This window comes from Coregonus clupeaformis, chromosome 12 (assembly GCF_020615455.1).
Source record: "Coregonus clupeaformis isolate EN_2021a chromosome 12, ASM2061545v1, whole genome shotgun sequence".
Lineage (NCBI taxonomy): Eukaryota > Metazoa > Chordata > Actinopteri > Salmoniformes > Salmonidae > Coregonus > Coregonus clupeaformis.
In genome coordinates this window covers 6,023,673-6,049,370 of record NC_059203.1, presented here as the reverse complement: position 1 = coordinate 6,049,370, position 25,698 = coordinate 6,023,673, and the positions used below count along the sequence as shown (strand labels likewise).

The 25,698-nt window shown below is 43.4% G+C and overlaps 1 protein-coding gene across 4 annotated transcripts in view; it reads left to right on the top strand.

Annotated features, from left to right (window-relative positions):
* The window catches only part of LOC121578197 (chemokine-like protein TAFA-1), a 300,081-nt gene extending 279,296 nt beyond the window's left edge, over window positions 1-20,785 (top strand). For 3 of the 4 annotated variants that reach the window (XM_041892394.2, XM_041892392.2, XM_041892391.2), the window contains exons 4-6: window positions 6,677-6,801; window positions 8,391-8,481; window positions 19,456-20,785. In XM_041892394.2, coding sequence (XP_041748328.1) covers window positions 6,677-6,801; window positions 8,391-8,417 — 152 coding nt within the window. In that variant the 3' untranslated portion in view covers window positions 8,418-8,481; window positions 19,456-20,785. Of the gene's footprint in view, window positions 1-6,676; window positions 6,802-8,390; window positions 8,482-9,534; window positions 9,745-19,455 lie in introns of those variants that run through there. The other variant, XM_041892393.2, reaches the window with a different exon arrangement.
* Window positions 20,786-25,698: the final 4,913 nt, after the last annotated feature.

The following is a 25,698-nucleotide window of genomic DNA, read 5'->3' as shown; positions in this document are numbered from 1 at the left end:
CACATTGCAGCTTTAACTATTCATTGAAACCTCAGGCATGCCCTCAAAACTCAACTGGGACAACATTCAATTATGTTCGCTCATCTGTCAAGGTGTTCAAACATTGTGTTACCTTGTGTTACCTGTAAGACGTGTCAGGTTCAATCTATCACACACTGTAACTATCCCACTGTGGATGCTTGACTATGGGGACGTCATCTACAGGTCAGCATGCAAGGGAGCCCTTGAGAAGCTAGACGTGCTTTATCATTCTGACATCAGGTTTGCCCCTTACAATTCTCATCATAGACACTCTACAATGAGTGTACAGAACATTAAGAACACCTTCCTAATATAGAGTTGCATCCCCTTTTGCCCTCAGAACAGCCTCAATTCGTCGGGGCATGGACTCTACAAGGTCTTGAAAGCGTTCCACAGGGATGCTGGCCCATGTTGACTCATGCTGGTCCATGTTGTTCTGAATTGACTTTGTGTTTGTCATATGTCCCTGTGCTTCTGTGTTGTGATGTCTGTCTTGTCCTGTGATTTCAATGTTTGTTTTTTTACTGTATTTATTGCACCGCCTTTCCCAGTCGTCACTGGCCAGGCCATCATTGTAAATATGAATTTGTTCTTAATTGACTCGCCTGGATAAATAAAGGTTAAATTAAATAAATAAAAAGTGTATTTGACAGACAAATATGCACAAGGTCTGTCTTTTCATGTTTTTAATCAATTCCCGACTTGTCAAAGCTTCCATGTTTGTCCATCAATCTTATGACAGGATGATTGATGAGTAATAGGAGAAAGGTGAGTGTTGTAATACTGTTGACCCTGCTGCTACCTCTGTACCACACCTCTCTTGAAAGATAGTTATCTCCATGAGGTTAACATCTACATGTAAAGGTGGATTATGCTTTAAGAAATCTGTCATGCAGAATAGAGGTCTTCACGGATCCACTTGTACCAAGGGGGTCCGAATCCAGAATTCTAAATATTGTCACGGTCTGAGTTAGATCTTTTATGATTATCACGGGTCTCGGGTATGTGTAGTTTTAACTGACTTGTCTGGAAGGACCCATACAGATCCGAACACGACTACTGTAGTAGAGAGAGAGACATTTTATGATTTATTTTGCTGCTCTTGCTTTTCACGAGAGTGACAAGTGGCACGTGTAGCTTGTTGTTGTTGTTGGCCAATCATACGTCATCAAAGCGGCAATAGGCTACGGTCATAGAGCCTCCATTTTAAATTATAAGGTACTTTTACTTTGGATACTTAAGTATATTTTAGCAATTACATTTACTTTTGATACTTAAGTTTACTTAAAACCAAATACTTTTAGACTTTTACTCAAGTAGTATTTTAATGGGTAACTTTCACTTTTACTTGAGTCATTTTCTGTTAAGGTATCTTTACTTTTACTCAAGTATGACAATTGGGTACTTTTTCCACCACTGAGGATAGGCTACAACAACCAAGAGCCAAATGGTAGGCTGCTACTTAATATTCTGAATGGAGTTGTTGTTATTTGTAACTGTGTCAGACGAGAAAATGCATACAGCCTCAATTAGCCTACCTAGCTAGCTTAACTAGCTTCTCCCGGTTTGATGCAGTCAAGACAGGTACGAGGTAATCATAATGGATGATAAATAACCTAGCTATGGCAGCTATCTACTATAGCACCGGCTTGGTTGGTTGCTGTCTCTCGTCTCTCCCTCTCTCCTCCCTGCTCCCCATGTCACTCACTCACTCAGAGTAGTGTCAGTCAATTAAGTAAGTTAGTTGACTGACACTACAAGTCAGTTAAAATTACACATAACCGATACCCATGACAATCATATCAGACTGACTCAGAACCGAGACATTATTTTTGAAAATGTTTTGGTCCCGTGGAGACCTCTAATGCAGAATTTGATCCATCATGATGGTGCCAATAGTATGACAGACAGACAGACAGACATTCAATTTTTGTGATGACCAGGCCTTGTAGGTCAGTTACCCAGGGACCACCGTCCTGCTATAGTAATCCACATCCCCTCCATAGTTCTAGACAGGAGAGGAGGGGGAAACAGGAGGGGTCACAAAGTTGCTGTGGTAGGGGTGGAGTGGACCACTGGGAAGTGAGGGATGGATCCCAGCCCATAGAATAGCACTTTTCCAGCTGCCATGGTCACTAAGAGAGAGATGTCCTGGCCTGGATTCAGTGGATCTGGAGCTCCATAATAACCCTGAGCCTCTCCTTTAGCCCCTGTGGCTCTCTGACTCCATACACATACTGGATCACACAGAAGGGCTGCCAAGCTAAGGCCTGCTATTTAAGTTCGGTTCAATTTGTGTCAGTTTAGCTTTTTACGATGATGACCTTATGAATGAGATGGAGAAGTCTGCCACTTTCTGCCACTGTCTTATCAATAGACATCTTGTCTGTTAGGTACTGTAACTGCTGTAGACATAACATGGAGCTACAGTATGTATACCTCTTGCACAGAAAGCCATTATGCTGTTTATAATGAGGGCAGAGTTAGTGTCCCTGAGACATGTTTGACAGGCACATACAATTGACTGGCCCTATAGAAATGACTAGCACAGATGTACTGTAGATGCTCAGCACACAATGTGAGGAGAAGCCAATGTGGCGTGGAGTCTACTGGTCATATTTCAACCCCTCTGGTGAGGCAGCGTTTTAATCTCAGCTCTCCCTCTCTCTCCTTTTCTTTTCTCCCTCTCTGTCTCGGTCTCTTTTCAATTCCAAACAATATATATTTATATATATATATATTACTTTACCATTTTCAATTCAGAGTGGATTCTGCATTCAAAGTGTTGAATATAAATCCTTCTCAGTGCTCGTATAATGAAAAACAAGTTTCCAGGTTCTGCTGTTCAGAACAAAAATCAGGTGGTAAATGGAAAACAGGCTCATTGCAGCACAAAATGATTAGACATGTCGCCTGGAGCACCAGACTTCAGAATCATCCATTATTTTATTTTTTTACGATGATACAGTTAATGGTGTTTGTCCAGCTAAGCCCTGGCTTAACTACAATAGCATGGAAACAAACATTGCAGCATCTCAGAAAGACCTCATGGTGAGAATGTTTCCTGCCATCACACATGGGATTGCTGTGTGATTAAGATGGGATGCATATTTAGTGAAGCTACACAGGGTGTGTGTGAGAGAGAGAGAGAGAGAGAGAGAGAGAGAGAGAGAGAGAGAGAGAGAGAGAGAGAGAGAGAGAGAGAGAGAGAGAGAGAGAGAGAGAGAGAGAGAGAGAGAGAGAGAGAGAGAGAGAGAGAGAGAGAGATGAGTGTGTGGTAATTACTGTATGTGGTGAACAGCCATGGGGGAGTCAGTGGTTAATGTGTGTTTGGTTGGTGTGCGGAGGAAGGGAACACTTTGCTCTGGGCTCTGCTAGCTCAGGTAGCTTCAGCACATGGTTAGGCCATCTTTAAGGGGAGGGGAAGCGTAAACCTGGGATTGCTGATACTTCACTGAGCAGTCTCTGTGGTTTCTATAAAGCCAATGCTACGACTGTATGAGTCAGTTCTTCTCAGAGTGTGAGGAGTGTGTATGTGGCCAGTGTTTGAAAAGTAGGCTACAGTTCAGCCTGTTCTCTCTCCATATGTTGCTACAGTTTGTATCACAATGCACAGGAGCTGTACTGTGTCCTGCATTTTTGAAGAGGTGCTCACAAAACTTGCTACCCTTGTAACCTTGGTTACACAGACTGCAGAAAAACTTTACCAGAAAGGTGAAACAGGATGTGAGTTGGAAAAACCCAATATGTCTATCTTGACTCAGACATTTAACCTTCCAATCCTATCCAGTTAAAGGGGAATGGAAACACTTTAGGAAGTAAAGCTAAGTAAAGAGATGCATTCAATCTAATGCTAAACATGGGCATTTAAAATAAAATAATAATAAGTACAGTGGTACTTTTATGGGAGAAAAGAAGATCATGCAGGACAAATACCACACCGGCACATTGCTTTCAATGGGAATATACAGTGAGGGAAAAAAGGTATTTGATCCCCTGCTGATTTTGTATGTTTGCCCACTGACAAAGACATGATCAGTCTATAATTTTAATGGTAGGTTTATTTGGACAGTGAGAGACAGAATAACAACAAAAAAATCCAGAAAAACGCATGTCAAAAATGTTATAAATTGATTTGCATTTTAATGAGGGAAATAAGTATTTGACCCCTCTGCAACACATGACTTAGTAGTTGGTGGCAAAACCCTTGTTGGTAATCACAGAGGTCAGACGTTTCTTGTAGTTGGCCACCAGGTTTGCACACATCTCAGGAGGGATTTTGTCCCACTCCTCTTTGCAGATCTTCTCCAAGTCATTAAGGTTTCGAGCCTGACGTTTTGAACCTTCAGCTCCCTCCACAGATTTTCTATGGGATTAAGGTCTAGAGACTGGCTAGGCCACTCCAGGACCTTAATGTGCTTCTTCTTGAGCCACTCCTTTGTTGCCTTGGCCGTGTGTTTTGGGTTATTGTCATGCTGGAATACCCATCCACGACCCATTATCAATGCCCTGGCTGAGGGAAGGAGGTTCTCACCCAAGATTTGACGGTATATGGCCCCGTCCATCTTCCCTTTGATGCGGTGAAGTTGTCCTGTCCCCTTAGCAGAAAAACACCCCCAAAATGTTCCCACCTCCATGTTTGACGGTGGGGATGGTGTTCTTGGGGTCATAGGCAGCATTCCTCCTCCTCCAAACACGGCGATTTGAGTTGATGCCAAAGAGCTCGATTTTGGTCTCATCTGATCACAACACTTTCACCCAGTTCTCCTCTGAATCATTCAGATGTTCATTGGCAAACTTCAGACGTGCATGTATATGTGCTTTCTTGAGCAGGGGGACCTTGTGGGCGCTGCAGGATTTCAGTCCTTCACGGCGTAGTGTGTTACCAATTGTTTTCTTGGTGGCTATGGTCCCAGCTGCCTTGAGATCATTGACAAGATCCTCCTGTGTAGTTCTGGGCTGATTCCTCACCGTTCTCATGATCATTGCAATAATAATAATAATATGCCATTTAGCAGACGCTTTTATCCAAAGCGACTTACAGTCATGTGTGCATAAATTGTTGTGTATGGGTGGTCCCGGGGATCGAACCCACTACCCTGGCGTTACAAGCGCCGTGCTCTACCAGCTGAGCTACAGAGGACCACAACTCCACGAGGTGAGATCTTGCATGGAGCCCCAGGCCGAGGGAGATTGACAGTTATTTTGTGTTTCTTCCATTTGCAAATGATCGCACCAGCTGTTGTCACCTTCTCACCAAGCTGCTTGCCAATGGTGTTGTAGCCCATTCCAGTCTTGTGTAGGTCTACCATCTTGTCCCTGACATCCTTGGAGAGCTCTTTGGTCTTGGCCATGGTGGAGAGTTTGGAATCTGATTGATTGATTGCTTCTGTGGACAGGTGTCTTTTATACAGGTAACAAGCTGAGATTAGGAGCACTCCCTTTAAGAGTGTGCTCCTAATCTCAGCTTGTTACCTGTATAAAAGACACCTGGGAGCCAGAAATCTTTCTGATTGAGAGGGGGTCAAATACTTATTTCCCTCATTAAAATGCAAATCAATTTATAAAATTTTTGACATGATTTTTCTGTTGTTATTCTGTCTCTCACTGTTCAAATAAACTTACCATAAAAATTATAGACTGATCATTTCTTTGTCAGTGGGCAAACGTACAAAATCAGCAGGGGATCAAATACTTTTTTCCCTCACTGTAGGTTCTATATAAAACATTTATATCACTGAGAACAGAAGCATAACGGCACATGGGTGACACAAAGCACATACTGTCTCCCGAGTGGCACAGTGGTCTAAGGCACTGCATCGCAGTGCTAGCTGTGCCACTAGAGATCCTGGTTCGAAATACAGGCTCTGTCGTAGCCGGCCGTGACCGGGAGACCTATGGGGCGGCGCACAATTGGCCCAGCGTCGTCCAGGGTAGGGGAGGGAATGGCCGGCAGGGATGTAGCTCAGTTGGTAGAGCATGGTGTTTGCAACGCCAGGGTTGTGGGTTCGATTCCCACGGGGGGCCAGTATGAAAAATATAATGTATGCACTCACTAACTGTAAGCCGCTCTGGATAAGAGCGTCTGCTAAATGACTAAAAATGTAAAATGTAAAAATACTTTCTACATTTGAATGTCACAGGAATCACTTTGTGAATTCCTTTGAAAGACATGCAATAGGTGCACACACACAGGCAGGCGCACACACACACAAACACGCCCACATCTCGATGAGAAGCCGGGAAAGAACCTTATTTGTTTTGTCTAATAGCTAGAGGACGTATTTTGTAGATGTTAATGAGAGGCAATTAGTTTTGATTAAAAATAAGATTACTGCTTCTCCATGCAATGCTACTATATCAAAACAAAATAATATGAATCACTGTTTGGGCAAGACATTATTGTCAACAGCGAGATTCATTTCACAAATGGTACACATTGCTCTGAGCGAGGAAGGATGAGAAAACACTCATTTAGAAACGTGTGGGTCTTATCACCATACTCTGTTCACTTGAGGACTTTTTCATCATATTGAAAAGCTGTAATTATCCTCATTGTGTTTGTGCCTGTTGCCCGCGCCTGTGTGCCAATATTGTGTGTAATGACAGGTTGGATTCAGCCCTCTCTCTCTGTCTCTCTCTCTTCCCCCGGCAGCGTCCATTGTGATTGGGAAGTGGTGGTGCGAGATGGAGCCGTGTCTGGAGGGAGAGGAGTGTAAGACTCTGCCTGATAACTCTGGATGGATGTGCTCCTCTGGGAACAAGATCAAGACCACAAGGGTGAGACTCTGCTATGGCCCTAGACTAACACACACACACACACACACACACACACACACACACACACACACACACACACACACATCACACTGAACACAGCACACACAGGCTACTCTCTCACAATGGCTATGGATGTGTCAGAAAAGCTATGTGAATCTGTTGGTTAAGTGAGATGTGGTGAGAAGCCTTTACATTACTGCAACCTTTAGAAAACAACAACAACAACCTATCAGGAGGTAACTTGAACCTGAGTGACCATAGTTAGACAAGACATATCTGATGTAAATGCTTTGGTACGTCCTCATCTGCTGTCCCATTATCATTTGGGTAATCGTCTCCTGTTTTTTAATATAAAATACCTACATTTTCAAAACTCAAGCACCCTCAGTGGGAATGAAGTGTGCACTTGACACATATTCTGTATTTGTTTATTTCTAGTGAGCTGGGCTTTTTAAACTGTAAGCAGAATATCCAATGACCTGTTTTTGACAGAGGGGTAAACTCTTTAGGAAGATAAACTTAGGAGCAAGTGCCTTTCCATTGCCAGGCAGAGTGTAAAAAAACAAGCTGAAGAATCGGCCATAAGAAATGAAAATAATAAAAGGAATAAAGTGAGCTCATCTAACACTCTGTGACAGGTAGATCGCCAGATTTGTATTCATTCTATTGACTCCCCAGACCGGGTGCAGCCTCCCGCTTCTCTTAGTGATTCGTGACCATGACTTTGAATAGAAACAGAGAGTAATGTGATAATGGTGACGGGAACAGCCAGGGAAGGTTAGACCACACATGGTTTCTCAAGGTTGTTCCACCTGCTTATGCAGTACACAGTCTATACTAGTATACTATTCCAAGCCCCCACCCTAAAAGTGAAAAGAAGTTGAACGGATGGTACGATTTTGCCAGCCTGTCAAGGTAAGCAAACTTTAAGAATGCCTCTCTGAATGCATTCTTTGGACAACAACGTGAAAAGCGTTTCATAAGTTGGATGTAACCTTGGACGAACCCTCTGGTTGCCAAGCATAATTCCTAAATCAGTGGTTCACAAACCTCTCCTTGGGGACACCCTACCATCCTATGTATTTTATGTATTCCAGAGCTAGCACACCTGCTTCAAATTGTCAACTAATCATCAAGCCCTTGGTTGTGTTCCTCTGCTCAGACATTGCATGCATCAACCAATGGTTGCGTGCCATGTCATCGACTGTGCCGTCGGGCACCAGATTGCTAAAACATATGATGTGGTTAGCTGATATGTAAAATACCTATCCAGGCATTGTAAGATATGTTATGTGTCAGCAACGCCTGGGCAGAGGAACGCGCCCCTTGACTATGTGAATCAGTTAAGCTAGTTCAAGGCTAAACAAAATTGTGAAATGTATTGCGGTCCCCGAGGAGAGGTTTGAGAACCACTGTCCTAAAAACTCCTTATATGAATCAATTACTCTGTGCTGTACTAGAAGTGATCTGAAGTCAGTGAACAGGAATGGATCCTGTGTGTGTGCATTAGGGTAAGAGGCAAAGACTCTACTAAAGGATTTACTCCCAAATATACAGATCAACATTTTCTCTTGACCCTCTCTTTGCAGAACACTGCGCCATACTCACCTTTTTAGCTCTGGAAGCAAAATGCAGAGGATGCTTCAACAGAAACTGAGCTGCATTCTTGCTTCTGTTAAGGTTAGTCTCTCTCCAGCTTCTCTTCATCTGCACTTCACTTCACTAAACCACTATAGGAGTGTGACTGACTGACCTATGTTCAATGGCTTGTCATTAAACCAAATACTCAGTGAAAAATATTCAAGTGTGTGTGTTTACAGAATGTGCATGATTAGGCAGGCTTGACACAAATACTGTGCGCTCTCCCTTCCACTCAAGATTACAATATAACACACGCAGCACATGCAACACACGCAATATAAATCATGTTCGTAAACAATTTAAAAACTATCTCATGTATATCTAGAAATATAAAGACATGCATGCCGCCTGTCAACACGCACACACACACACGTATAGAAACACACACAGCCCTTGCCATTTGCTGTTCTGGTCAGATCGGTGTGTAATAGTAGGATCAGTCCCTCTCTCTCATCTATTCTCTCCTTTGTTTCATGTCCTATTTTGCCACTGGGTACTGTGTGAATTAGATTACAGTGCATAGTCCCAGTCTGCCAATCCCATTATGATGTGCTAATCTCGTGTGTGTGTGTGTGTGTGTGTGTGTGTGTGTGTGTGTGGTTTTGTTTGTGTTTGTCTGACACCCTTGGGTATGTATTCCTTCTGCTCCTCTTGTTGTGTGGGTTCTTATCAGAGCCTGCTTTATGTCCTGATCTGCCTCTAAGGGGGGCATTTAGACAGCTATCTGCGGACAGCATAAACAACAGACAATATAAAAGGCTTTTATTCCCTCTGTATTTCTCTGTTTTAATCAACATCCTACATTCTTTCTGCATTGAGAGGGCAAATAACCTCATATGCATTTGTTTCGTTATACTCCAGTAAATCCTACAGGACTTTTTTCCCCCTTTTCATTTCACCTGCAGGCTTTGATTTGGCTCTGAACAGCCTCAGTGAAATGCAATCAGGCACACGCGCGCACGCACACGCACATACTCACACATAAATACATCAGCTTTAATACTCGTTTTTGAAATTGGCATGAAAGAAAGAATCTGCCAAAGCGAGTGCCTGACACCCTTGTTTTCTGTCTTTTTTCTTGCTCTCTTTCAGAGGGGGAGCCCTGCTTACCTGTACTCTATCAGCAGCAGACAAGGCAGGCCTTTTGTTTGAGGAAGTCACAGTGAAGGGAACTGGGGAAGGACCCCTCCAAACACACGCCCAGCATAGATCCACATTACCCGCTCCATTGGCTAAATAGATCAATCAATTTCTGCTCTCGCCATACAATTACATGTAAAAGGGAGAGAACAAATAAAAAAGCTGAAATGTAACATCTTGTCTTCAGCTTCATTCTGCTTACCTGCCCCTTTTGTTATAAGGATCTAATTATATGAAGGCTTCAATATAATCAAGAATCCCTACCAGACAGACAGTACATGTCACCAGACAGATTAACTAATAGCCCAGGATCATACGTGACTGAGAGAAGAAGAAGAACAACTGATAACAGCTGTTTCACTAATACTTTGGTAGTTTCCTAGCTGTTGCCTCAGTATGTAATTAGATTCAGTATATGCTTTGCTGTTTCAAGAGCCACATGTTGTCTATTAGAAGTACCAGAAGGCACCTTTTCAAGCCAGTCATAAACCACAACAGGCTTGTTCAGAGCAAAGTGAACTGCCAACAGATGCATCACCATTAAATGTGTTGAATAAGGGAAATCATAAAACAATTGATCGAATGAACAACAGGCACCACCCCACACAGTAAAATCATGCTTTCAACTTATATTTATTTGGTAACAGTTCACATTAACCATCCATCCGCATTTTGCTTTCATAATAATGACATGACAGCTTAAAGGGGCAGTCTGCAGTTGCTAAATTTTCTGACTTATAAATTAATGATATGTACCCATTGATTGTTGAAGAATATAACTTATAAATGCCTTATGAGCTTAGTTCAACTGTCGTACCCCATCAGAAGCCAAAATATGATCTTGTTTTACTACAATGTTTTTAAACAAAGTAAATGTAAACATACACTGTGGCCTCAAAACATGGTTAAAACAATAATTGTGATATCATGGATGGTCAGTCCTTGCATCCATACCTCTGTCTATGAATTTGAGAGTGGTTACATTGATCCAACACCATCCCTCAGCTTTCTACTGAAACAGGGCCGGGGATTCACTTTGTTATTGTTTCAACTACTGATTGCCACTTTAACTGTCTTAACAGTATATTAAGTAGTAGACAAACTTTTGTTTTGTAGTGGGGTAATATTTGACATGTGTATATTATACTATGTATACCTCACATGCGACCAATGATAAGACTATGTCATTTGTACATTAAGAAAGTATATCTGACTCCATTTAACATTATAGTAAAACCATGTGCGATCAAGTATTATATATTTAGCTGACTAAGATCAAGGAATGGTCATGAGAAGTGAATATCAAAGCAAGTATTATTTAATAACTTGGAATGGATTCACATTCATCGCATAAAGCTTAAGTTACAAGGCAATACTGACATAAACAAAGCATAATTCTAGACATATAGATCCTAAGGTTAACTTAGACAAAGCATGAACAAAGAGATTTCTACTAGGCCAGAGGCCTAGAAGCCTAGGAAATTAGAATATATCACACAAACTTTTGCCAATGGACAGGATACAGGATAAGAGAGAGAACAACAGACCTTCATTTCATTTATAACATCTGAAGGTCTAAAACCTACCACCATTGACCAATCAAACAATACCAAGTTTACAGTTCACCCAGGCCCAATCACCACATGGTGTCACAGCATCTAAAGACTTGTGTGAGGGATGAGACCAATGTAAATAATACATAATTCCTGAGAGGACAATAAAACCTCTTTGCATAGAGTAATTTAAAGTTCACCCTGTACAGATACAAGTTACCACAGAGATCATTCATCCAAATAGATAGCTTCAGAGTTCTACTCAGAGGACAAATTTCAGATAGATACCAGACATGGACACTATAGTATTATTCTATCACACATTCAATAGTCAGTCCTCTGGATACTGCAGAGCAGTGGTCACCAACCGGTTCCCAAAGTGTTCCCATTTTGAACCATTTCATGTGTCTGAAGGTAGAACTCCGCCTACCCGAAGTGCACCTATAGGCCTACCACTGGCCAATCAGATTGCTCAGATCACCGTGTCTGCATAGTTTTCTCATGCCATACACTGTAAAAAGAAGCCTCGAACGCACAGAAAAGTTGATAATGTGAGATTTCAAAAGTTGTAAAACCATGAGGAGAGAGACTCAACGAATACAGCGAAGAGCTGCTGTGTTTAAGAGTAAGTTCATGTTTAAGTTGTTATTCAGCACTGTCAACACTTCGTTCAACAGTTTAATAAGCCATAAAATGCACATTCTCCCAACTTCCACTCACGCTATAACCAGCGCTGCAATGAATGAGTATAGCAAAATGTTTCGATAAGCTTGCTTTGTTATTATTTGCAGCTTGTGTCTTTTAATATCAAGGAATATTTCACTTTCTCTGGTCATAGGAGTAACAACATGAATTGGTGCATGAGGCAGAAATACTGCAGCTTGAAGACTGTGTCCCCTTTTCTCAGCGGAGGGAGGGAGAGAGGAGGGATGGTGAGTCAGGTGAGAGGCAGCCTCACCACTCCTCCCTCCCTCCCCTCAAACTGACTATCAGATGCAGGCCATCAGTTCAGTAAAAACATATATAATTATTATGCTCACTCACTCAGCTGTGCATCACAAGTAATACAACAAATTATCTATTACCAGCGTGGTCGTATACCTTAAATGTTGAAATATATCATTTCAAAATGGTCTTAGAAGAACAACATTGACAGCGCAATTCAAGCTTAGCCAATATGCAGTGATAATGTATTTGGCCTATACTGTAGCATACTGCACAAACCTCATTGCTACAGAACTGTTTTTAATTGTTTAATGTTGCATAGGCTTACCTTTTTTAGGTTGTGTTTATTTTATTTTTAATTATTTGCGTTGGATCTCAGCTTGCATTTTGACTCATAAAGTGATCTTGACTCAGAAACGGTTAGTGACCACTGCTGTAGAGAGAGATACATTTTGGCCCTCAGAGGGGGAAGGGCGTACTGGTCCTTAAAGCATTGTCCTTTGCATTTTGCTGGGCCGTTTGCCATGCACCAGGTGAGAGAGAGACATAGTTTAGGGCAGAGCCTACAGTGTCATAAAGTGATTTGTCAGAAGCTGACATGAACTGCCATGACTGTTTATGTCATCTGTCATGTCATTCTCATAATAGTGTTATGTAGGCCTTATGATGGAAGGTTAATATGAAGTGATTCTGCTTGCTTCTACTCTTTTGCTCTATACCCATTGTCAGTGTCACATTAAATGGATCTTGTTGTATGTTGTTGTTGTCTGGAGTTTTCTGTTCCTTGAGGGTGTTTCATTGCTTTTCGAAGAAGTTCCTCAACAAATGGAATGGATGTGTTCAGCACTTAACGAGAAACAGAAGAAAAGAGAATTACATTTACATTTAAGTCAATCTTATCCAGAGTGACTTACAAATTGGTGCATTCCACTTAGGATAGCCAGTGGGACAACCACCCTCTTTGTTTGTTTGTATTTTTTTTAAATGTGGGGGTGGGGGAGGGAGGGGTAGAAGGATTACTATTATACTATTCCAGGTATTCCTTAAAGAGGTAGGGTTTCAAGTGTCTCGGGAAGGTGGTCAGTGACTCCGCTGTCCAGGCGTTGTGGGGGAGGTTGTTCCACCATTGGGGTGCCAGAGAAGCGAATAGCTTTGACTGGGCTGAGTGGGAACTGTGCTTCCGTAGAGGTAGGGGGGGCTAGCAGGCCAGAGGTGGATGAACGTAGTGCCCTCGTTTGGGTGTTGTGTCTGATCAGAGCCTGAAGGTAAGGAGGTGCCGTTCCCCTCACAGCTCCATAGGCAAGCACCATGGTTTTGTAGTAGATGCGAGCTTCAACTGGAAGCCAGTGGAGTGTGCGGAGGAGTGGGGTGACATGAGAGAACTTGGGAAGGTTGAACATCAGATGGGCTGCAGCGTTCTGGAAAGTTGTAGGGGTTTAATGGCACAGGCAGGGAGCAGCGAGTTGCAGTAATCCAGACGGGAGATGACAAGTGCCTGGATTAGGACCTGTGCCGCTTTCTGTGTAAGGTAGGGTCGTACTCTGCGAATGTTGTAGAGCATGAACCTGCAGGATCGGGTCACGCCAAGGTTCTTTGCACTCTGGGAGGAGGACACAATGGAGTTGTCAACTGTGATGGTGAGATCATGGAGCGGGTAGTCCTTCCCCGGGAGGAAGAGCAGCTCCGTCTTGCCGAGGTTCAGCTTGAGGTGGTGATCCGACATCGAAACTGATATCTCTGACAGACATGCAGAGATGTGATTCACCACCTGGTTATCAGAAGGGGGAAAGGAGAAAATTAATTGTGTGTCGTCTGCGTAGCAATGATAGGATAGACCATGTGAGGATATGACAGAGCCAAGTGACTTGGTGTATAGAGAGAATAGGAGAGGGCCTAGAACTGAGCCCTGGGGGACACCAGTGGTGAGAGCACGTGGTGCGGAGACAGATTCTCACCACGCCACCTGGTAGGAGCGACCTGTCAGGTAGGACGCAATCCAAGAGTGAGCGGCGCCGGAGATGCCCAACTCGGAGAGGTTGGAAAGGAGGATCTGATGGTTCACAGTATCAAAGGCAGCAGATAGATCTAGAAGGATAAGAGCAGAGGAGAGAGTGTTAGCTTTAGCAGTGCGGAGAGCCTCCGTGACACAGAGAAGAGCAGTCTCAGTTGAGTGACCAGTCTTGAAACCTGACTGGTTTGGATCAAGAAGGTCATTCTGAGAGATATAGCAGGAGAGTTGACTAGAGACGGCATGCTCAAGAGTTTTGGAGAGAAAAGAAAGGGATATTGGTCTGTAGTTGTTGACATCGGAGGGATCGAGTGTAGGTTTTTTGAGGAGCGGTGCAACTCTCGCTCTCTTGAAGACGGAAGGGACATAGCCAGCGGTCAAGGATGAGTAGATGAGCGAGGTGAGGTAAGGGAGAAGGTCTCCGGAAATGGTCTGGAGAAGAGAGGAGGGGATAGGGTCAAGCGGGCAGGTTGTTGGGCAGCCGGCCATCACAAGTCGCAAGATTTCATCTGGAGAGAGAGGGGAGAAAGAAGTCAAAGCATAGGGTAGGGCAGTGTGAGCAGGACCAGCGGTGTCGTTTGACTTAATAAATGAGGATTGGATGTCGTCAACCTTCTTTTCAAAATGGTTGACGAAGTCATCCACAGAGAGGGAGGAGGGTGGGGGAGGAGGAGGAGGATTCAGCAGGGAGGAGAAGGTGGCAAAGAGCTTCCTAGGGTTAGAGGCAGAGGCTTGAAATTTAGAGTGGTAGAAAGTGGCTTTAGCAGCAGAAACAGAGGAAGAAAATGTAGAGAGGAGGGAGTGAAAAGATGACAGGTCCGCAGGGACTCTAGTTTTCCTCCATTTCCGCTAGGCTGCCTGGAGCCCTGTTCTGTGAGCTCGCAATGAGCTCCCGAGTGGCACAGTGGTCTAAGGCACTGCATCTCAGTGCTTGAGGCGTCACTACAGACTCACTGGTTCGATTCCAGGCTGTATCACAACAGGCCATGATTGGGAGTCCCATAGGGCGGCGTAAAATTGGCCCAGCATCGTCCGGGTTTGGCCGGTGTAAACCGTCATTATAAATAAGAATTTGTTCTTAACTGACTTGCCTAGTTAAATAAAGGTAAAATAAAATTTAAACTTTAAAAAATGAGTCGTCAAGCCACAGAGCAGGAGGGGAGGACCGAGCCGGCCGGGAGGATAGGGGACATAGAGAGTCAAAAGATGCAGAGAGGAGGGTTGAGGAGGCAGAATCAGGGGATTGGAGGGAGAAGGATTTAGCAGAGGGAAGAGATGATAGGATGGAAGAGGAGAGAGTAGCAAGAGAGAGAGCGAAGGTTGCGACGGCACATTACCATCTGAGTAGGGGCAGAGTGAGTAGTGTTGGAGGGGAGAGAAAAGGATACAAAGTAGTGGTCGGAGACTTGGAGGGGAGTTGCAGTGAGATTAGTAGAAGAACAGCATCTAGTAAAGATGAGGTCAAGTGTATTGTCTGCCTTGTGAGTAGGGGGGGACGGTGAGAGGGTGAGGTCAAAAGAGGAAAGGAGTGGAAAGAAGGAGGCAGAGAGAAATTAGTCAAAGGCAGACATAGGGAGGTTAAAGTCACCCAGAACTGTGAGGGGTGAGCCATCCTCAGGAAAGGAACTTATCAAGGCGTCAAGCTCATTGATGATCTCTCCAAGGGAACCTGGAGGGCTATAAATGATAAGGATGTTAAGCTTGAATGGGCTAGTGACTGTGACAGCATGGAATTCAAATGAGGAGATAAACAGATGGGTCAGGGGGAAAAGAGAGAATGTCCACTTGGGAGAGATGAGGATTCCTGTGCCACCACCGCGCTGACCAGATGCTCTCGGGGTATGCAAGAACACATGATCAGACGAGGAAAGAGCAGTAGGAGTAGCAGTGTTTTCTGTGGTAATCCATGTTTCTGTCAGCTCCAAGAAGTCGAGGGACTGGAGGGTAGCATAGGCTGAGATGAACTCTGCCTTGTTGGCCGCAGAACGGCAGTTCCAGAGGCTGCCGGAGTCCTGGAACTCCACGTGGGTCGTGCGCACAGGGACCACCAGATTAGAGTGGCAGCAGCCACGCAGTGTGAAGCGTTTGTATGGCCTGAGGAGAGAACAGGGATAGACAGACACACAGTTGACAGGCTACAGAAAAGGCTACAATAATGCAAAAGAGATCAGAATAAAATTAAGTAAACATCTGGGGAAGCAAGAGAGCGGGGCCTCCCTCACTTAACTTTCACTGAAACACTCAAATTTAACTCTCCCAACTTCCACTTTAGAAATTATAATTGTTGTAAACTACAGCGGTTCAATGTTTTCTAGGAATAGACTCTAACTTAGTTTATTCAGCTAGCTAACTTGGTACAGTATTCTTCCATGAAAACCGCCCAGGGTACTATATCCTATGACGCCATAGCTAACTAGCATGCTAGCTTCCAATAACACACGGTTTAGCACCAATACTTGGTTACAACAAACTACCAATAGTGTGTTAACACACTAAACAGATCATTAGTCTCTGTGTCTAACGTTGTGTAAAGTTTTGGGTTAGTTTTGACAGTTTGAGTGAGTACGTCGTCAATCTATTCAGCCAGTTAGTTAGCTAGCTAGAATAGTTAGCATATTAGCTAGCCATCGCTCTCTGTTAACGAACCAACCCCTCCTCCCACGGTATGAAACACACAGAGAAAGCCAAGCTAACGTTAACTAGTCACCCATGTCTTGAATTCATTTTAAACGACTCTGGTTACCAGTATAATAGTTAGGAAATCCTTTTCCAATCCATCCCTACCTGCTGCTGCTCTGTTCCTTTCCAGAGAAGGGGACAGAACAGACAGCTGAAATGACAGCATGTGCATATAGTGTAACAAACCTCTATGGGATTCAGTCTGTCTCTCTGTGGGAGAAGCAGGCGTAATGACAACTGCGCTTGTTATATTAGAGGTCACTTTCTGCTGGAACAAACTGTGACATTTTGCTATTCATTGATTGATAGAGATGAAACATATGCAAATGCTGGACAGCTAAGCCCTAAGGATTGGATCTCTGACCAAAGGGGCTGGTTCTGTACAGAGAGAAGAGAAGGGAGAGAGTACACATGGTACCTGCTACTGTAAGGTTGTGGCCTGGTAAAGAGAAAAGAGAGTCAAACTATCTTTGAATGGGAATGATCGAGTCGTCATGCTACAGGAAATCAGGCTTTCCAATATGGCATTTACAGTGCTTTCGGAAAGTATTCAGACCCCTTGACTTTTTCCACATTTTGTTACGTTACAGCCTTATTCTAAAATTGATTTTAAAAAATGTTTTCCCTCATCAATCTACAAACAATACCCCATAATGACAAAGCAAAAACAGATTTTCTAGATTTTTTTGCAGATGTACTAAAAATAAAATAAATAAATACCAGAGCAAAAACCAAGCCATGGTTGCTCTGACAGAGCTCCAGAGTTCCTCTGTGGAGATGGAAAAATCTTCCAGAAGGCCTTTATGGTAGAGTGGCCAGACGGAAGCCACTCCTCAGTAAAAGGCACATGACAGCCCGCTTGGAGTTTGCCTAAAGGTACCTAAAGACTCTCAAGATTCTCTGGTCTGATGAAACCAAGATTGAACTCTTTGGCCTGAATCCAAGCTTCACGTCTGGAGGAAACCTGGCACCATTCCCTACGGTGAAGCATGGTGGTGGCAGCATCATGCTGTGGGGATGTTTTTCAGCGGCAGGGACTGAGAGAATAGTCGTGCTCGAGGGAAAGATGAATGGAGCAAAGTACAGAGAGATCCTTGATGAAAACCTGCTCCAGAGAGCTCAGGACCTCAGACTGGGGTGAAGGTTTACCTTCCAACATGACAACGACCCTAAGCACTCAGCCAAGACAACACAGGAGTGGCTTTGGGACAAGTCTCTGAATGTCCTTGAGTGGCCCAGCCAGAGCCCGGACTTGAACCCGATCTAACATCTCTGGAGAGACCTGAAAATAGCTGTGCAGCGACGTTCCCCATCCAACCTGACAGAGCTTGAGAGGATCTGCAGAGAAGAATGGGAGGAACTCCCCAAATACAGAAGTGCCAAGCTTGTAGCGTCATACCCAAGAAGACTCGAGGCTGTAATCGCTGCCAAAGGTGCTTCAACAAAGTACTGAGTAAAGGGTCTGAATACTTATGCAAATGTAATATTTTCATGACATTTCTAAAAACCTGTTTTTGCTTTGTCATTTTGGGGTATTGTGTGTAGATTGATGAGGGAAAAAACTATTTAATACATTTTAGAATAAGGCTGAAACGTAACAAAATGTGGACTGTGAGAGAGAAAGGCTATAAGCCTCCACATCCTTCCACCATCCACCCCCACAATCTCCAAATTACGACAGACCTGTTAGTATGAGCTGTGCCCAGGGCCCCAAGGGGTCCCCCAGGGTCATGCCCCTGTCTCAATCACACACACACACCTGGCTGCCACCACCAGCAGAGACCTGTGGTAAGAGCTTTTTATTAGCTCCACGGTGTGCAGGGTATCCCCTATTCTCTGTCCTCATTTCTGATTCTTAGACAGGATTTATCAGAGTCACAGTTTTAGTGAGATTGATTGCTGTGAATGTTGTTGATTTCGGTAAATGTGCATATGAGTAAATATCAAACATAATATCACATTTTTGAGGAGATATTAACGTTTAGATGATATATTGAGACACACTGTCAACCTTGGGAAACATGCCGTGGGTGTAACCAAGACAAGACAAAGGGAATGCAGTAGGTAAAGATTGAGCAGTCTAGTTCTTCATGAACATATTGAGCACCTCGTTCAGCCTTCTGAAAAGCCTTCTATAGCTGTCTGAGGGCTGCACAATGTGCCATTGAAATCCAGCGAGATTCACGACTGACACTAAAAAGAGTTGTTGAATTTAAATCACAGGGAGACAGTCAGGCTTACATCCCTTTTAGCAGAACCAAAGTCCTTTCACTGAGCTCAGATAGATGGGCTAAAATACTGAGAGATGATTGGCTGGTTCTGTTTGAGGAAGCACAGGCTTTTCAATGACGTTGATCGTGGGTAACAAAAGTGTGAAGTAATAAAGCTAAAAATATGCCACAGTGATATTACCCAGAGCAGATAAACACAGCATGGAACCACACCAAGGTTTTTGCACCGAAACTCTCTGATATCTTATGGATGAGAATGTACCTCAGTTTCAAAGTCGCTCACTCTCACAAAAGCTGTCTGTTTTTAGCAATAACAGCAGAGTGGAGGTGAGAGAGACCTCTTGTTTTGACATGTGGAATGGAGAATTCCTCTGGGTGTAATCCTCACATACTTGTATGCCTTTGTTCTATCTAAGTGTGTGTTTGTTTCTCTTCTCCTCTTCCCTGTATGTTTCAGATTCACCCCAGGACCTAACAAAGAGCTCCCTTGAAAGGCTCCCAACCAGGATTCCCTCCCTCCGAACGGACTAAAACTATTACATCAACGGCGACTGACTGGATTACCTGTGACTGCAAAAAAGGATATCCTCCTAGATAAAACAGCTTTGCTCGCGTGGTGCCAAGGATTTTAGACCAGACTAATCCCTTTTTTGATCAATGAGCCTCACGTCGGGACTCTCCTCCACAACAACCATGGCCAATTTCCTACATGCTCTTTTTTTCTCCCTTTCGAAACTAAAACAGCTTAGCGGGGGTTATTTAGAGGTTGTAAAAACGTTATTTGAAGACACTAACGCCTCCCCAAAGGTAAACTGTATTATCCTCACTGAGCCTCAGTGCCACTGAGCAGGGGATCCTACAGGATCAGTGGCACGTTGGAGGGACATTATGTGGGGATCGATTTAACCTTTTTCAATAATCTTTGTCATCGGCATCCATCTTAGAAGCAACATCTCAGCATGCCAGCTTTGCTGTGAATGTGCAGAGCCTGGGCAGTGACCCTGAATGCTGTTGACTCTGCCAACGCAACGCAATGCCCCCAGGAACAACAACAACACAGTGCTGATTAAACAGACACTCAGTGGTCACAGTGGTCAACCCAGGGGCCCACAGTCACTGTCCATGATTGACATGTCATTCAGAACTGTTCTTTGCTGGCACACTCTATGTAATTCATTGGAGCTTTTTCTTTGTACATAAGATACTTGTGTATATATATACTGTAAATATAGGATAAAAATGCAGTTTGGGGGCTCCCTTATTCAGTAAACATATCCTGCAAGGAGATCCATGGAATTCTTCAGTTCTATCCCTGATTATGAAGTACAGTGAATTCCTAGTCAAAGGTAGTGGTTGAATATCCTCTCTGTGTATAGGACTGTTTGCAGTGTTTGATTGCATTGAGAATCTCTGGAATAGACTTTGCGGGACCATAATGAGAAAGTATTGGTCTCATTCACCTTTCAGTGATGTGCTTGGAAAACAGGAATCCCTGTAGCTTCTGTAAAGATGATAAAAACCACTGTACAGAACTGCCTCACAAAAGAAACAAGCATCAAAATTATAGATAATAACAGTGCAACTGGGCCAAGTATCTGAGAGTTAGTTTATGTCCTGTGTCTGCTATTGAGAATGGTTGTGGACTTTGCTTGTTGTGTGTAGACTCCACATTGACACACTGAAAGACTTCCCAAAGGACATTTTGAAAAATAAATTGAGAAAGTATTAGCCACGTTGGACAGACATGCAGTCCCCACATTAGATATACATACAGTCTTATCAGAATTAAAACGGTTTTCTATAATGAGTTTCCTGTCTCCTTTTACTAAAAATGTTTTTTCTTAATATGTGGTGCATACATTAATTATTTCCTCTAAGTCCCATCTATATTGTGAACAGATGCGTATTATACCATTCGTCTGAGTCAACAACCAGTCAACAACACTTATAACAAATATTAAAATGACTGGTGGAAATATACATACACATAGACATGCTCTCTCTCACACACACACACACACACACACACACACACACACACACACACACACACACAAAACACAAACACAAACACAAACACAAACACACAAATTAGTCTGTAATTGTTCATTTACACAACTCCCTTGGTGCCAAAGAGAATTGATCAAAATAGCACATTCAATGAATTTATGCAATTAGAATAAAGATTTCCAATATCGTGCCCAGCTATATCAGTTGATACAAAGTTGTCTCATCTCCCTACAGACATTTAGTCATTTAGAAATTCTGCTTTTTTGTATCGTTTGGATCCTCACTGAACAGTCACAGAAGGTATCAAACTGACAGTCACATCAATCTCCCAGCGGTCTTGCCAAAATCACACAGGAGGATATGCAGAGAGAGAGAGATGGAATGTGTGTTTTCTCTTCCTCAATGAGCCGTTCCCATTCTCCTCTTTGTTTGTTTCATATCTAATAGGATTCAGAGCTTCCCGTGGTGTCATTGTGTCTGTACAGAACAACATGACTGAGTGTGTATATTGCAGTGAGAGGAGCGGGAGAATCTAAAGTTTATAAATGAAAGATATGGCGCTGTGACATACTGTGAAGATTATCCTTAAATGCATGAGGATGTACAAATCAAAGGGTTTTTCTCTCCTTGTTTATACAGGTTCTAAAGTGGATTGTGTTTAAACTGTGCTCTGGGATAAGTGCTGGCAGAGAAGGCAGAGAAGTAGATATGTTCGTTCTTCTTTCTCTTTTATGCACTCCACTCCTGTGCAGAGATGATGGAGTCATGCTGTGGAGGGAGGTCCTGCTCCATTTTAGGCGGAGTAGAGCTGAACGCAACCTGCATAGATAACAGACCTCGGTTCTCTCCCTCTCCACATAATTATTACAATTTCACAGGAGACACGTCAATCACGTCCCCCAGCCTCCCTCTGAGAAGCAGCCATGTCAGCATCAACCTGTACCGCTAATCTACAGTCGACAGCACGACAGCCTCACAGCCTCATAGAGCTAATGGAACACTACGTTGATGGAACACTACGCTGATGGAACACTACGCTGATGGAACACTACACTGATGGAACACTACACTGATGGAACACTACACTGAACACTACACTGATGGAACACTACACTGATGGAACACTACACTGATGGAACACTACACTGAACACTACACTGATGGAACACTACACTGATGGAACACTACACTGATGGAACACTACACTAATGGAACACTACACTGATGGAATACTGCTGAACACTACACTGATTGAACACTACACTGATGGAACACTACACTGATGGAATACTGCTGAACACTACGCTGATGGAACACTACACTGATGGAACACTACACTGAACACTACACTGATGGAACACTACACTGATGGAACACTACACTGATGGAACACTACACTGATGGAACACTACACTAATGGAACACTACACTGATGGAATACTGCTGAACACTACACTGATTGAACACTACACTGATGGAACACTACACTGATGGAATACTGCTGAACACTACGCTGATGGAACACTACACTGATGGAACACTACACTGAACACTACACTGATGGAACACTACACTGATGGAACACTACACTGATGGAACACTACACTAATGGAACACTACACTGATGGAATACTGCTGAACACTACACTGATTGAACACTACACTGATGGAACACTACACTGATGGAATACTGCTGAACACTACGCTGATGGAACACTACACTGATGGAACACTACACTGATCAAGTTTTCAATGGGATGGATTGGATCTTCCAACACAACTTCCATTAACTTTCTATAGGTACCACTAATACAGTTGGCTGTATCTGGTAAATCCACTTCTATCAGACTATAATTTGTGAGTTTAATGATCCATGAGTTCAATCTGTGAAAGGTAGTCTTGAGTTCAGTGTCTTCAAAACCTGTAAAGTAGTCTTTTTAATCTATAACAACAGTAACTCACCCCAAATGTCACCTTTCCACTGATCTCTGCCGGATATCTAAAGTCTCCCAAACATAATTAATAACCGAAAACGTCTTCTTAATGACAGCTGTTCAGTGGCTGAAACGTTCGACTTTGATGGCTAGTTATTAGCCCAGATCCATTTGGTGAGGTAAAGACATCAGAGAAATAAAGTGGCCACAGTATACTTGATTTTGAGATCTTTATCACAGAGCAAGCAAAGTCAAATGGGATTATTATTATAGTACAGCTGTCATGACTAAGCTGCTGTAGATCTAAAGTCTTTATTCACTCCAATAGCCAATTGCAGTCATCTTGACTTTTGAATAATTGTGAAGATAGAAACGTAGCAGGCCTAACAATAGTTTATGAATGATAGTATGTGTGTTGATATTTTGCTGTAAAACATAATTTTCCCTTATATAGGTGAAATATATACTGAGTGTACAAAACATTAGGAAGACCTTCCTAATATTGAGTTGCACCCCCTTTTTCCCTCAGAACAGCCTCAATTAGTCAGGCATGGACTACAAGGTGTCGAAAGCATTCCACAGGGATGCTGGCGCATGTTGACTCCAATGTTTCCCACAGTTGTGTCAAATTGGCTGGATGTCCTTTGGATGGGGGACCATTGCTGATATACACGAGAAACTGTTGAGCATAAAAAACCCAGCAGCCTCGCAGTTCTTGACACACTCAAACCGGTGTACCTGGCACCAACTACCATACCCTGTTCACTGGCACTTAAATATTTTGTCTTGCCAATTCACCCTCTGAACGGCACACACACACAATCCATGTCTCAATTGTCTCGAGGCTTCAAAATCCTTCTTTAACCTGTCTCCTCCCCATCATCTACACTGATTGAAATGGATTTAACAAGTAAAATCAATAAGGGATTATACCTTTCACCTGGATTCACCTGGTCAGTCTATGGCATGGACGTTCCTAATGTTTTGTATACTCAGTGTATATGTTACAGTGCATGAAGGAGATAACATAAACATATGTTTTGCAGTGACATTTTTAAGTTGCCCAAACTCAATTTTCCACATGTAACACACACAGCCATATTGTAGTTTCCAAAGTTTTGGGCAAAATCACAACTTGACACAATACAATCTGAAACAGATTGCTGCACTGTTACAACACAATTCCTTGTGACAAATGAATGCACACTCTAATAGACACCCAATACATCACTGTCTGCCTCCCTTGACACTGCGCAATGACCACGAACCGCCAACACACTTTACAGTCAAATGACTTGCCAGTCTATGACTGTCAGCCGCGATGATAATGATAATCCGCGATGACAATTCTCCACCATTTTTTCTCCCCAGAAAGCAAAGTCAACCCAAAAGCCACTACCCTGAGACAGGCCCAACAACGAGATCCATCATGTTCCTCATGAATGGTTATGTGCAGTACATGACAGGGCTTGTTCCACAAGGGGTGCTGGGGCAACAGTGCTCCCAGCTTCCTGGGAGATTTCAAACTTCACACTTCCCATTAAACAGAGACCATTTTTCATCACAATGTCTCCACAGAATCAGACACACGTCAGCATAGTGACTCTCAATCGTTTGCCACTCGAGAGTTAATGACCCAGAGCTCTGTTCCAAACTGGGGGGGGGAGTGAATGTGAGAGAGAGAGAGAGAGAGAGAGAGAGAGAGAGAGAGAGAGAGAGAGAGAAACTAATACTGTGCATTGACCCTGAGATACTTACATGTACACAGTGTACATTTTTCACAAGTCGCAGTGTATTTTAACATACAGCTGCAGCTGGTTCTGCGTAGCGATTTACTTTTCTGAATAGGAAATAAGCCTACATACCTTAATAATCACAGTGTACCACACCTTGTGACTGACTCACTGTGACTCAGCCTGCAATCAAACCTAGAGAAAAGCACTAGATGTAATGGACAGTTCAACCGTCTAGTATGTGAAAATCACATAATCTTCCAAGTTTTTTACCATTTTAAAAGAAATAGTTCTACAATGTTCTCCAGTGTTGTACATTTCACTGTTGAATGGTTCAAAGGTTTCTATTGGAAGCACTTTTGATCAAATGACTCCCAATTCCGTTTGAGGTTGATTTTAAACAATGCAGTAATATCTAGCTGACCGCACCACCCTCTGGAGAGCCCTGCGGCTGTGAACAGTGCAGTTGCTGCACCAGGTGGTGATACAGCCCGACAGAATGCTCTCGATGGTGTAACTGTAGAAGTTTGTGAGGGTCTTGGGGGCCAAGACAAATTTCTTCAGCCTCCTTTTGACCCTTTCCACTGCGGCCCGTCGATATTCCAACTCTCCCTGAGACACCCTCGGAAAGTGGGGTTACGGCCAGGGTCAACAGTGACCCTGTAGCAATAAGAGTTATGTGCCTTGCTCAAGGGCACATCGTTAGATTTGTAGGCACAGGGATTCAAACTAGCGACATTTCGGTTACTAGCACAACGCTTTAACAGCTAGGCTACCTGCCACCCACTGTTGTGGCCACGCAGTCATGGGTGAACAGGGAGTACAGGAGGGGGCAGAGCATGCACCCCTGTGGGGCCTCCGTGTTGAGGATCAGCGTTGTGGAGGTGTTGTTGCCTACCTTCACCACCTGGGGGCAGCCCGTCAGGAAGTCTAGGACCCAGTTGCACAGGGAGGGGTTTAGACCCAGGGCCCTGAGCTTAGTGATGAGCTTGGAGGACACTATAGTGTTGAAGGCTGAGCGGT